Raw genomic sequence first — 14,175 nt, 5'->3', positions numbered from 1 at the left:
ATTCAAAATTTTTTTCTTATTAGTTGAACAGTCGCAATCAAAGAATCATCATGTTTCAAAGTTGAACATGGTTTTCAATCGACGAACTACAAAAAATCAATTACGTTTTGTAGTTCGGAAAAGCAGGCAACAAACTTTCGTAAGAATGTTGATCGTAAAAATGGAACTTTTGGGACTACACATATTCCGCTGTAAGAAGATGATTATGACAAACAGTTATGTTTAAATAATAATGGCATTTCTATCAAGCAAAACAATTGTATTTTGTTAAAAATGCCACCTTTACTTAAAACGACTAACCCCACCGTACACTTGGTCCAAGTGGCATTATGATAAAAACCTGATTTAATCCACCTAGTGGTGAAAGGAACCTTTGTTATACGGTCTTACTTGCTATTTGAGACAGAAATGGACACGGAAAATAATTCATCTACTGGTTAAGATTGCGGTGTGCATTGGTTTGCATAAAATTTTTGAAATTTGAATAAGTTTACAAAAATTAAACAAAATAGAAGCACCGTAAAACGGGGTAACATTGATCATTGGTGGTAGCATTGATCAGTTCAGGAAAGTTGGCAGTAGTGGTATATTTCACTTATTTATGCGAATGCATAATTTCCTGTCATGCCATTCTATTTGGTTCACATCAATAAAGTTTTCTTGAATAAATTTCATCAATTTTTATTAACCTTCGGTTACTCACGCTGTTGTATTTTGTACAACATGTGTAGGTTCCATGCCATATTGTTATAAAGTTACAAATCGTTGTTTAACTAACGTATATTCTTCAACAAACTTGTTATAAGAAAAATTCCAGAATTATTCAATGCATTATTACTTTAAATTGTTAGGAAAACAGATCAGCATAAACCGTCATCACAGAAACGAAGCAATCAGCATGTGAGGTGTACCGCAATTGGCCCCAACTGGAATTTTTTCTCGTTTCTTCATATGGAAAAACAGTGGCTGTATGCAGCAAAACTATCAGCAAATGTAAAATGTTGAAAATGTATCCGTCTCTTGGTAGTCGAGTAATTCGGGGTCAAAATCAGGGTATTTTTAATAATCAAAGTTCTACAGTTCCTAAACAAGTAAACATACAGGTATACTATATTCAGCAAAGTAGTGTATTTTTACTATTTGTACAACTTTGTAATACACGAAAAAGTCATACAACAATTACAAAAAGAACTAAAATAGACAAACTGATTTTACAAATGCATATACAATAAATAAGATTTCTCTATCTTCGCTGAAGAGATAGAAGGTTACTGTCTTCAGCAAAATTTCTTGTAATAATATGCACTAAAACTTTGCAGAACACATCAATGTATTATATTGAATCAGAAGAAAAATCTTTTTTTTATTTCATTATTAGGGGGATTAATCAAAATTTCAATTCTAGCAGACGATAGAGCATTCAATTTCAAGAAACTCTCCCAAAGGTTCGATAAACTTAAAACCAAGTTTTCCTAGTCAAAACTCTAGTACGCACATTTTCTTTGGTTTTGGGCTATTGTGCGCGCAAGTAACCGTGTTACAATAGTTGGCGCGAGTGTTTGAGGGTTAATATCTTTTGACCGGTAAAACCAATTCTTATGAAATTTTGCATATATATTCGTAGTGTCAAAACCTCTCGTTTGATATTAAAATAATTGAAATTAGGTAAATTATCCTGGTTAAAATCATTATAAATTATTGTAAATTTTGATGTGATATATACGATTGCTCATAACTTTCAAATTAAACGTCCAATCAAAAAAACATTCAATAGTAAACTATCCGGCTATATTACCTGTCAAATGAAACTAATGGCGTATAAATCGGTTCGTCCATCTCTGAGAAACAGGCGATCATTTGAACCTTGTCAAAACTGGTTTTTCAAGGCTAACTTTTAAAATACTTGTTTGTTGGTATAAAGTTTGGCAATAGTAAGTAATAGTAAGGCAATGAATTTCGCACAAATCAAATGTTTCAAATTAACGATATAAATCGAATTATGAAGGTATTTGAATAGAAGCGTTATTAAGAATTTAACCATAATAAGAAGGTATGAGTGAGATTAACATGTCAAATTTAAGTACTATCAGGGATTTCTAGTCATGTAAAGAGAAACACCCCTAAGCCACGGATCTTGGCCGGTGTTGGGCACTAGAGGGTTAAGGATCTTTTTATGAAAATACCGCAAACATTTATTTACCACGAGCCATCGAGCAGCAAACATAATGTTTCATTTTTTATTGGCTATGATTTCAAAGTTGATTTTGCTTATTCCAAATGAATATAATGGAGAAAGTGGAACGTGTAAAACGTCACAAAAGGCCCATACAAAGAAGGGGTTCCATAAGAAAATAAGTTATGACTACAGTTTGACCCCAACTGCCAATAAATCGATTTATTGCATAGAGGTTGGTCCAACAAATTCTATTAAAAATTATTTTCACTGACCACAAAAACATAATCCTACCTTAGCTCATCACTGGGAACGGTGTGATAACCGATGGAATTAAGGCTGCGGCCATCGCCATTGCTACTGCTGGTGACGCTTCGGTTCGGCGACGATTTGGGAACTTTCTTGGGCGAGAAAATTTGCAACTGCGCTCGAAACTCGGGCCGCAGATGCCGCAACACGGGTAGCGCTTCCATGTCTGGATCATCGTCGATTTCCTTATTGTTTTCGTCAAGATTTTCCTTCGTACCCACTCCTCCCACACCGGTCGAACCACCATTCAATACACTCACACCACCGCCATTCGTAGCCACATTTCCGTTGCCGTTCATGTGAATCGCATTGCAGTAGTTTTTGCTCACATTCTCATTCGCAATGTTGTTCAAATATTTCCTCTCGTTGCCATTGTAGATTTGCTTATTTATCACTACACCTTCCGCATTACCATACAACTTTTCGACGCGTTGCTGAATGAAGCTCTTCTTCACTACCTTTTCGCTCTCTCTAGCACTGCTAATTTGGGATTGCGATGAAATCACTTTGGTCCTCAGCCCGCCACCGCCAAATCCGTTGCCATTAAACATTGACGCATTATCTGTGACATCCTGGCCCCCGGAGATCCCGCCAGTCCCACCGTAACGTCCCGTTCCGTTGACCATTCCGCCGATTCTTCCGTTGCTGATGTTATTATTTATGCTATTATTCATACTAATGTAACTGAGCGTGGGCGCGGTTAACTGAAAATTCCCACCATCCGAGCGATTGTAATGCAAGGTGGCAATGATTGGCCGGCTTGGTGACACCTCCCGCGACTTGTTAATATCCTGCCGCAGCTTCGAGTCGTACGTCGTCAGGTTCGAGTAGCCATTGACGCAGCAGGCCAAATTCAGGTAGCTTGGCTTCTTACTCGCCACCGCCGTCGTGGCCGTTTCCGTTTGTGGCGACGTCGTCGTGAGGACGGTACTGATGTTCCCGGTCACTGGATCCAGTACGGTCGTAACGGCTTGACAGTTGATAACAGGAATCTTACAACGCTCCTTGATGCCAGCGGTAAATTCGCGCTGGATGTCTTTGGCCGAGTTCGGCGTGAGAAAGTTTAACTCCCCTGAGGTGTCTGTAAAGGGAAAGGAGAGAAAGAAATCTGTTTTATAATGTTTTTGCATAGTGGCAACAAAAAGCAATGGTTACACTAAACTGTATCTAGATCACCTTAATGACATCACTTATTATAATTGGCATAGCTATAAAGTTTTATAGCATAGTCTTTAACTTCAACGCAATTGAAACATGCATTCATACGTAAAAATAGGTACCGTGAGGTGCTCTAATTCCGCGCGCGCCTGATACCGCGCACTTGGTACAAAGCTGGCGGTTTCGTAGTCGAACATACATAATATTTTCGAAAAAACTGTTTGATAGTATACTTTTTCAAGCTTTTAAACACTGTTGGCGGAAATGTGCATGTTGTTTTAAGAGATTGCTGATTTAATGCCAGCTGCGTGGAATTAGACGCGCGTAAATAGGGCCTCTCACGGTATTATTCAAATGCTGGGATTCGTCGTAAAGGAAAACACTGTTATGTGGAAAAAACGAGATGGAACCTGTTGCCAAGACAGATTTAAGTTTTTATATTTTTTTATATTTATCTGAGCCATATAACCAAATCCCAAAGCCAGCAGAACTTAATATCAACTGTGACATGCAAACCACTTCATCATGGTATACCCTTGACCGAATCCTTCGACAAAATCGACAAATTTGCGCCAGGCACGCTACCGTACGACTGAAACATATTATTCCGTCACAATGACATCATTTACGGGAGGGTCAATCTATTACGGCAGGCGAATATTCAATGCCAATGCCAACGGGTTTCGTTCTGCTCGAGGTGGCACAACAAAATACCTAGCTGTACTTAATATTCGTCAACCTTCAACCCACTAGTTGACAGCGTTCTTTAATCTAAAAGAAACCACTAAAAATGACGGTTTAAGGTTTAAACTCTCCCCTCACCTTATTACGTAAGAAGTCACACGGCGAAGGAAATTGTTTCAGTAGCCAGAGACATTACTGCTGCTCTTCAACGTAACCCAATGCTACCCAGACGTAGTTTTACAGGCTTCTTTGTAATGAGTAGCCACCTTCAAGGCAAGCCCGGCACGGGACGATAACTGCTCATTGACTGAACTAGAACTTGTGCAGAACACCTTAGGTATAATGCTGAATGGATTTGTCATAAATGTTTAGATCTAAAGTTAGTCTCATTCAGGTTTAGCCGTAGTTCGTTTTCTTTTTTTTCTGAATTTCTTTAAGCTGTATCGATTTAAAATAGCGAAGAGATAATGAGTGATAAATGAAACACATAGGGTAAGGAACGAGTTGGGCAGTGTTACCTATTTTAATCAGTTGAACATAAATGATCCGAAAATGCACTTTTTTATTCATATTTTCAAAATCTTTTGATAGGATCATCTTCACTAATCACTTAACCATACATTTGATTCACACAAACACAATTTACTGGGTTTCCGACAAGAAATATGATGAATTAAAAATTGTTGTCCAAAAACGTACATTTTTCAGCTGCTCTTCAGCAATCGCCACCTCGCTACTAACGAATTCATCAAATTTTCAGCACTGATTACAACCACTCTGAAAGTCAAGCACTCAATTGTCACATACCATATTATTCAGTCTCTTTTTTTCTATTATCTAAGGCTTTGTCACTAGCCGAAAGTTTTATTATTTTCTAACAAAACTGAAAACAAATTCTGAACTGATGGAACCTGTTCATCAGTAGCAGCAGCTGCAGCACAACTGATGAACTATCGTGTAGCCAAGATACTGTTTCGGTTCTGGAAATAAGAATTTTAAGTTTGAAATTAACTGAAACCTCCTATGGTGAAAACGTGGTTCAATACTGTTAAGAGAAATGTATGTTCATAATTAATTTTTCTTTATTAAAAACAACACAAAAGACAGCTTTTTCAATAATTTTCGAAGATTTTCTCAGTGATTTAATGAAGCAACGATGTGTTTCAATGTTATTTGCTTTGACAACACTGTTCTAAAGTTAGATCGTGTGCACTTCTATGTTTGCCTCTTTTGTTCTCCCACCATCCTTATGAACAGCGAGTGAGACGTCAAACTCGCAGTTTCCCATAAGAACACCAGAGAATAAAAGAGACGACGAATACCGTTTGCCGAACGGTGCGGTGAGTGTATGCCCCGATAAACAATTTAGACAGATGGCATTTTACGCATATGCCGATACGCTATGCCGATTACGCATCAGATGCCGATTAGTAGGTCGCGGATAGGAACGCGAACTTACTGAATAGGGGGAAAAGTTCGAGGGATTTTTTAACGGGACGTAAAAAAAATTCAGATTTCAGGATTGCTGAAAACAGCACCTTGCGGGTGAAAATGGGTTCGGTGTGTTCAAAATTAGTTCCACCGCTCCAACTTTTAAAGCGAAAAATCAAAAGTTTAGCTCAACAATAGTGTCTTCCAATGGTAACAGCTTGAAGAACTAAAGATAGCAAGAAGATTGGTATGCTGATATCCCCCACTTAGTCAACCCATCGCTTGTAATAAGGTAAAACAATCAGTGACCCGCTTAGACTGCTTAAAACTAGTTCTTTACCCTACTTGTAGAGACTATTTGTTTCTCTACAACTTTTTCGACATTGACAATGCTAGTTACTGTAACTATTGCAGGGATAATTACCGAAGTTACCGTAACAAACACGTGCTCTATTGGGAGCACAGAAAAAAGTCATTCTCAAGCAGATCAATTAAAAGAAAAAAGTCTAATTTCCATCGTTGAATTTAATTGCCTTGTCTATACTACTCTCATCGTGATTCAGTATTAAGAAATTCGAGCATTCACAACCGACTATTATTTATGTTTATTGTGTACTATTTCCGGCCTTGATGACCTAAATATTTTTGCCAAGGCAAAATTAACCAATCTTGAATTAGTAATGCAAGAACCCATAATTACAAGTTGTAGGGGAACTGGGGGGAAAATGAACACCCTTAGCAATTTCGCCATTTGCTTCCCCAGGAACCAACCAAATGCTGAACGCACTACATGAATTGAAAGCTGGATCCATATTCCACGTAGCAAAATATAAAGATGTTTGAAAAAGGACGATTTGTCATGAAAAATTCCTTATTTTCGAAAGTGTCATATTCGAGCCAGATTTTTTTCGTGTGGGTAAAATGAACATGCAGTGAGGGCAAAATGAACATGTCATAGAAAACTAAAGTTAACATGCAGTTTGGATAAATTAAACATTATTTTACCTTATCATTGTTCTACATAAGCTGTAGATATTCAACAAGGCTGCTGAAATTAAAATAAAACTCCACAAAGTTAACATAATGTATCTTCGCCACGTTCATACAATGCTTGATTTTAAACTCGCTTCACCGGTCATTTTCCGTCATTTTTCGAGAGACTCGATTTTTTTTATTGATTGAATTGTAATTAGGTCCTGGCTGCTGATAAATGGAAATTAAAACATCATTATACACATTGTTCATTTTGCCCCCATAGTGAAGTGTTCATTTTGCCCTCAAAACACCAATTGTTTTCTAGTGTTTATTATAAACAAAGAGTTGATAAAAATATTTGGAATTTTCGACAGATCCGCAGGACAGTGATAAGCAAACAACACTAAATGATACCAATAGTCGAAATTTTATTTGTTTCGCCAAAAAAGCTTATATACTATTAGTGGAAATTACCATCGGCGTCAGTTGTCAAAAAATATTTTTTACTTTTTCAATTTATTTCACATTAGAAAGCTTATGATCACCACATATTGTCTCAAACAGCTTGAAATACTTCTAGGAGAAGATACCTATTGATCTGGAACAGATTTTAATCGGTTTACTGGGAATTTGGCTACCTGCTCATTTTACCCACCCTGTTCATTTTACCCACAGTTCCCCTAACGTTTTACGTTGTACTTTTTTAAGCTCTGTTCTTTTGATACGACACAGCACATTCTCGTAAATAACGGGTGGCAACTAAAATTTTGGAATTTATTTCAAAAGCTATCAAAAAACACAAAGATACTTGAAGAAAATCTGATTTACTGAAATTAACGATACAATGTGCATTGTTGAAAAAAAAAATTAGCAAACATTTGAAAACGATCCGTAATCGACCGTTTAGGGAAGCTTCCGTTTAATGTTGGAGCAGGAGCGTTGTATGGCCGTCATGTCAAATTTGCGGAAGCATTTCTTGATTCTACCAATCAACTGTTTGCATTTCGTGGCTCTCCAGTTATTTTTGTACATCAAGGAGCTCAAAATCTTGAAGAAATCTTCGATTGGGCGACTCTGAGATAGATTTGCCGGGTTGTGGTTTTTGGGTGGCGACTCGTGGGGGTTTAGCTTACCTGTTCAACCAGCGAAAAATACAAATCAATACTATATTTTAAGCATCAAACAAACATTACCTAAATAACAGAATACGACGGTTTACTTTACCAGCACACTCGTCGCTGAATTTTAACTACGAATGGAAAACTTTTCGTTCAATTTACCTATTGAATAACCATGCGTAAATTGTTCAATGCTAAAGATGAACGAGTTAATGAGAAAATTTTACGAATAATGCGTGTCAACCGCCAGCCAGCCAGCCACTCCGATCCCGACCTCCTCGTGGTACCAGCCGGAATACGAGCAACCTTAGCGGAGATCGGGTAACCAACCCCGGTGGAAACTAAGGTCGTATACTAACCGGGAAGGAGGTATAGTGAGTCTCGGCACTATAAGATGGCAGCCCCATCACGAGACTCGGTAGTGTTGCCCCAGTACGGCTACACACCTAAACAACACAAACTAACAACATTCAAGCATATACGGAGCGGAATATTCGGCATCGACCTAGGCGACGGAATAAGGACGACGAATGGAGACTCGGGACTTGGAACTGCAGATCGCTAAATTTCGCAGGTTGCGAGCGGGTGCTGATTGGACAGCTGGAACCCCGCAAACTCGGCATCGTAGGTCTGCAGGAAATCTGTCGCAAAGGAGAGAAGGTATGGAAGATCCGTGGCGGAAAGGCCCAGTTTTACCAGAGCGGTGGCGCTACCAACGAACTGGGAACGGGCTTTGTAGTGCTGGGCGGAATGCAGAATCGCGTGATTGATTGGAAGGCGATCAACGAAAGAATGTGTGTATTGAGGATAAAGGGCCGTTTTTTCAATTATAGCATCATTAACGTGCACTGCCCGCACGAAGGTAGACCCGACGATGAGAAGGAAGCGTTCTACGCGAGGCTGAAGGCAACGTACGACAGCTGCTCGTCACGGGACATCAAGATCGTCATCGGGGATATGAACGCCCAGGTCGGTAGGGAAGAAATGTATAGACCGGTGGTAGGACCCCATAGCCTGCACACCGACACGAACGATAACGGCCAACGATGTATAAACTTCGCAGCTTCCCGAGGCCTGGTGATCCGAAGCACCTTTTGCCCGCGCAAGGATATCCACAAAGCCACCTGTAGATCACCTGACCAACGTACAATGAACCAAATTGACCACGTTCTCATAGAGGGCCGGTTCTTTTCTAACATCACGAACGTACGCTCCCGGCGGGGTGCGGATATTGATTCTGACCAGTACCTAATAGCAGTACATGTGCGCTCAAAGCTGTCCACCGTATACCGGACACGTCAAAGCCGCACTCCTCGGCTGAACATCAGGCAGCTAGATAACCCACAAGCTGCCGAGAACTACGCGCGAGTACTGAATGAGGCACTGCCTTCTTCCGAGGAGTTAAGTGCTTCAAACCTCGAAGACGGTTGGGGCAGAATACGCTCGGCCATCGGAGAGGCCACTACCGCGGCACTAGGTATTGAGCCTCGGAGTACACAAAACGATTGGTTTGATGGGGAATGCCAACAAGCGGTGGAGAAGAAAAAAAATGCTTGGAAAAATTATCTAAGTATTGCCACTAGAGAGAACCTGGCCAAGTACCGACGAGCTAGGAACGAGTTGACAACGATCCTGAGGAGAAAAAAGCGCCAAAAGGAGGACAGAGATCGTGAAGAATTAGAGCAACTATTCCAAGCTAATGACACGCGCAAGTTTTATGAGAAGGTGAACCAAACTCGGAAGGGCTACACACCGAAACCTGACATGTGTAGGGACGAGGGAGGGAATCTAATTACAAACCAGCGCGAGGTGGTCGACAGGTGGAAGCAGTTCTTCGATGAACACCTCAATGGCGAAGTCGCAGAAGGAGGCGAAACGGAAATTAACCTAGGAGCGCCCATGGAAGATAGTGATGTCCTAGCACCTGATCTCCAAGAAGTCAAACGAGAAATCAGGCTGCTGAAGACCAATAAAGCCGCTGGGAAGGACCGCCTACCGGCAGAGCTTTATAAACATGGCGGAGAAACGCTAGCAAAGGCTCTACACTGGGTTATTTCGAGGATTTGGGAGGAGGAAAAGCTACCGGAGGAATGGATGGAAGGAGTGGTTTGTCCCACCTACAAAAAGGGTGATCGGCTAGACTGCTGCAACTATCGTGGTATTACGCTGGTAAACGCCGCCTACAAGGTACTCTCCCAGATCCTGTTACGCCGGGTGTCACCGATAGCACAAGGTTTCGTAGGGAATTATCAGGCGGGTTTCATGTGGCCTCGCGCAACTACGGACCAAATTTTTACTATTCGACAGATCTTGCAGAAATGTCGGGAGTACAACGTGCCCACGCATCACATCTTTATTGATTTCAAAGCAGCATACGATATAGTCGATCGAGACAAGCTATAGCAGATAATGCACGAATACGGTTTTCGGGCAAACTGACGCGACTGATCAGAGCTACATTGGATCGAGTGATGTGTTTCGTACGCATCTCTGGGACACTCTCGAGTCCCTTCGAGACGCGACGAGGGTTGAGACAAGGTGACGGTCTATCCTGCATGCTGTTCAACATCGCTCTTGAGGGGGTGATCCGACGAGCGGGCATCGAAACGAAAGGCACGATTTTTACCAAGAGTAGCCAACTTCTAGGCTTTGCAGATGACTTCGATATCAGAGCCAGGAAATTTGCGACGGACGAAGCAATCTACACCAGACTGAAAGCGGAGTCTAGGAGAATTGGGCTAAAAATAAATGCGTCGAAGACCAAATACATGAAAGGAAGAGGCTCAAAGGAAACAAATGCGTGCCTCCCACGGACGGTAACCGTTTACGGCGACGAACTAGAAGTGGTAGAGGAGTTCGTGTATTTGGGATCGCTGGTGACCGCGGACAACAACACTAGTAAGGAGATCCAGCGGCGCATCCAAGCGGGAAATCGGGCCTACTTTGCCCTTCGTAAAACGCTACGATCAGGAAGCATACGCCGCCGCACGAAGCTAACAATGTACAAAACCATTATTAGACCGGTAGTTCTTTATGGACTTGAAGCCGTGACGCTGCTTACGGAGGACATACGCGCCCTTGCCGTGTTTGAACGGAAAGTGCTGCGGACGATATTTGGCGGAGTACAAACTGAAAGCGGAGAGTGGCGGAGGCGTATGAATCACGAGCTACAGGCACTGCTTGGGGAGACTCCCATCGTATATCTAGCGAAAGTTAGCAGGCTACGGTGGGCCGGACTCGTCGTAAGGATGCCGGACGACAGTGCGACGAAAATAGTACTCTTTAACAACCCCACCGGCACCAGGAACAGGGGGGCCCAACGTGCACGATGGCTCGACCAGGTCGAAAGCGATTTGCGACTTCTGAGACGACTAGGAAATTGGCGACGAGTGGCCCAAGACCGAGTTGAATGGAGACGAGTGCTTGAAACAGCACGAGCCACCCAGGCTCTATGCTGCTGAAGAAGAAGAAGCGTGTCAACCGTGCTCCATTTCCAAATCCCCTTCGTACCAACACATTGTTCCTGGTGTTAGCATCAACAATCAGCACCAGGAATAATGAGTTGGTCTGCTCGTTCATTGAGATCTCTAAAGCAACGCTGAAACGTCCAGTTGAACGTTTTGCTCATTAGCTTCGTAACTAAACAAAATGGAATCGAAACGCAGGCCAAAGGGATATGTGGCAGTAAGTTGTTCAATGCTGAAGATGAACAAGTTAATGAAACAATAATGCTTCGGCGCTATCCAGTATGGAAGCTGTTTAGCATTTTCTTTTTATCTCCTTATTCGTACCAGCACATTGTTCCTGGTGCTAATTCAGTATCAAGAATCAACACCAGGAATAATGTGTTGGTATGCTTGTTCATTATGATCTCTAAGCAACGTTCAAACGTCGTGTTGAACGTTTTGCTTATCTGCTTCGTAACTAAACTAAACTCGTATTGCCTATGCGTCGGTGCAAACGAAATCATGAACGAGTGTTGCAAATAATTTTGTCGGGTAGAATTTTGTTGCCTGTCAACCTATGAACAGGTTGAACATGTGTACGAGTCACCACTTTGGGTACAAATGGGATGGAATGGGTATTCAGGAACCATTGTGTTTTTTGACGTAATGCGATGATGCTATACCAAAACGCGTATTGTCAATCTGTATGATGTTTTTGTACAAACGGGATCAAAGTTTCGCAGAGAATTATTAGACAGGCTTTATATGGGTTCACGCCGCCACGAACTAAATTTTTTCCATCCGATAGATCTTGCAGAAATATCGGGAGCACAAAATGGCTGCAAATCACATCTTTATTGACTTCAAAGCAGCATACGATACAGTCAATCGAAATCAGCTATGACAGATAATGACTTAACACGGTTTTTTGGATAAACTTACGTAACTGTATAAGTGAAGTGAAAAGGTGTTTTCCGCATTTATTTAATGATTTTTCCGCTTTTCTTGCTGAGAGGACACACAGATACACGAAATGGCAACGGCAGTTTAAGCGCTAGCAGTCGCAAGTAGTATCGCAACAGAGCCTACTGTCCCCAACTCTGGACTAGGCCTGCAGGTAGTAACAGACTATAAAAGATCCCACTGGCAGCTAGTTCATTCAACTCACGTCTGGTACAAAACCAGTCAATGGTTATAATTGAGGAAACTTGTTTATTATCTCTATAAAAAACACACATTAGAATTAGAGGTTATCTAAACGTTAAAAAAACCCTTCAAATCAAAAATAAGCGACATCATAATAAGACCAAAAATTTTTTTCTTTGGCAAATTGTTTCTCGTTATTATTAATTGGTGGTACATATAACCGTTGCTCTTTTTAACTTTGTAACGATCTGCCGTAGGTTCTTTATTGGGTTCCGATCAAGCGCATGTGCCGGCCATTGCATAAGATCAATTTTGTTATCTTCAAATCATTTCTTGATCTAATAGATCTAATAGTATGTTTTGGGTCATTATCTTGCATAAACTACCATTTTAATTGATCCATTATTAATTTTATCCAGAAAACTGAACATCCCCATACCATGAGAAACATCCCCAGACCATGTTTAAATGTGTTTATTGACTACTAAAGTTTAAAAGCAGAGTCACTAGGATGGCGAACCTAGCGTTTTCGATCAGATACAACCATATTCACTTTAGTTTCATCAGACTATAGAATCTTGCGCCTTGGGGACCAATCCTGTCCAATCCGGCCATTTGTTTTCGGGTTCAACTTAGTCTAAACGTTTCTTAGCGAATTTGAGTCGAGCTAGGAGATGCTTCCCCGTGAGCATAGGTACTTTTCTTAGACTACTACCGGCGAGCTGCTTCTCAACAAGCCGTCTCTAAATTGTTCTGAAACTCACTGGTAAACTCAGCTCATCTCTTGTCTTCGATGCTGTCTCAAACGGATCAATATTGGATAACCGTTTGATGTGACTATCATCCTTAGCTGGGGTTTTCCGGGACGTCCATTTACCAGAGGTGGTTTTGGGTCATTGAAAACGAACGTTCCATCGACCAAGAAAGGCGATATATTTAGCGATGGCTGCCTACATCGCTAAATATACTTCGAAAATGGACTAACTTTATGAATTATACGATTATAATCACAAAATCAGGTAAAAATCAAGATGGTTGTATTCTTTTGTCGCACGATTTTTGAAGTATGTGAGCCTTTCGATGCGTCTAGATCGAAATTATTGTTTCTGGTGGTTTCAAAGCGTTTGTGTAACACACCGCTAGGTGTCGCCGTACATATAACGCTAGTTGACGTTTAGTAGACTTAATTGAAGATCCGTCACTGTAAATGGCAAAATTTTCCGTGAGTCCAATTTTTTCATCATTAACCTTTAATTGAGCCAACTTTGCTGTTTTGGCTCAGAGCCCATTGTTCATATTTTTCTTCTCAAATACAATACTATGCACTGAAAAGCAGAACCTAAGTGCTACATTGTGTTTTCGAAGCTTGACCTACTGTTTTTATTCGACAGATTCGCAGCCAGCTGTTCAGAGTACAGGACAATTGCGGGGCTAATGCTCCGATCCTATTGGCTCTGACAACCTCTCTCAGCCAAGATTCAAACATACGACGACTGGTTTGTTAGATCAGCGTCATACTTCGAAGCCAACTCTAAATACAGTCTATTTTCCTTTTTTCGCTAATAATAATACTATGCCGATATACAATTTTAATATGTTATAACTATTTTCTCAAGACTGTAAGTAATCTATTGTTTTTTATGAAAAGAACGTCAAAACCACTTGTTCTTCTACTAGAACTAAGCCATAGGCCGAAAAAATAAATGCAATTGCTTAATGGGACGAAAATACCCTC

At 40.9% G+C, this 14,175-nt stretch overlaps 1 protein-coding gene across 2 annotated transcripts in view; it reads right to left on the bottom strand.

The window, feature by feature from the left end:
• Positions 1 to 14,175, bottom strand: part of LOC128742292 (uncharacterized) — an 88,992-nt gene that overhangs the window by 12,513 nt on the left and 62,304 nt on the right. For both annotated transcript variants that reach the window (XM_053838618.1, XM_053838619.1), the window contains one exon: positions 2,468 to 3,563. In XM_053838618.1, the coding sequence (XP_053694593.1) occupies positions 2,468 to 3,563 (1,096 nt within the window). The remainder of the gene's footprint in view (positions 1 to 2,467; positions 3,564 to 14,175) is intronic.

This window comes from Sabethes cyaneus, chromosome 3, assembly GCF_943734655.1.
Source record: "Sabethes cyaneus chromosome 3, idSabCyanKW18_F2, whole genome shotgun sequence".
In the NCBI taxonomy this organism is placed as follows: Eukaryota; Metazoa; Arthropoda; class Insecta; order Diptera; family Culicidae; genus Sabethes; species Sabethes cyaneus.
This window is presented reverse-complemented; position numbering and strand designations above follow the sequence as displayed.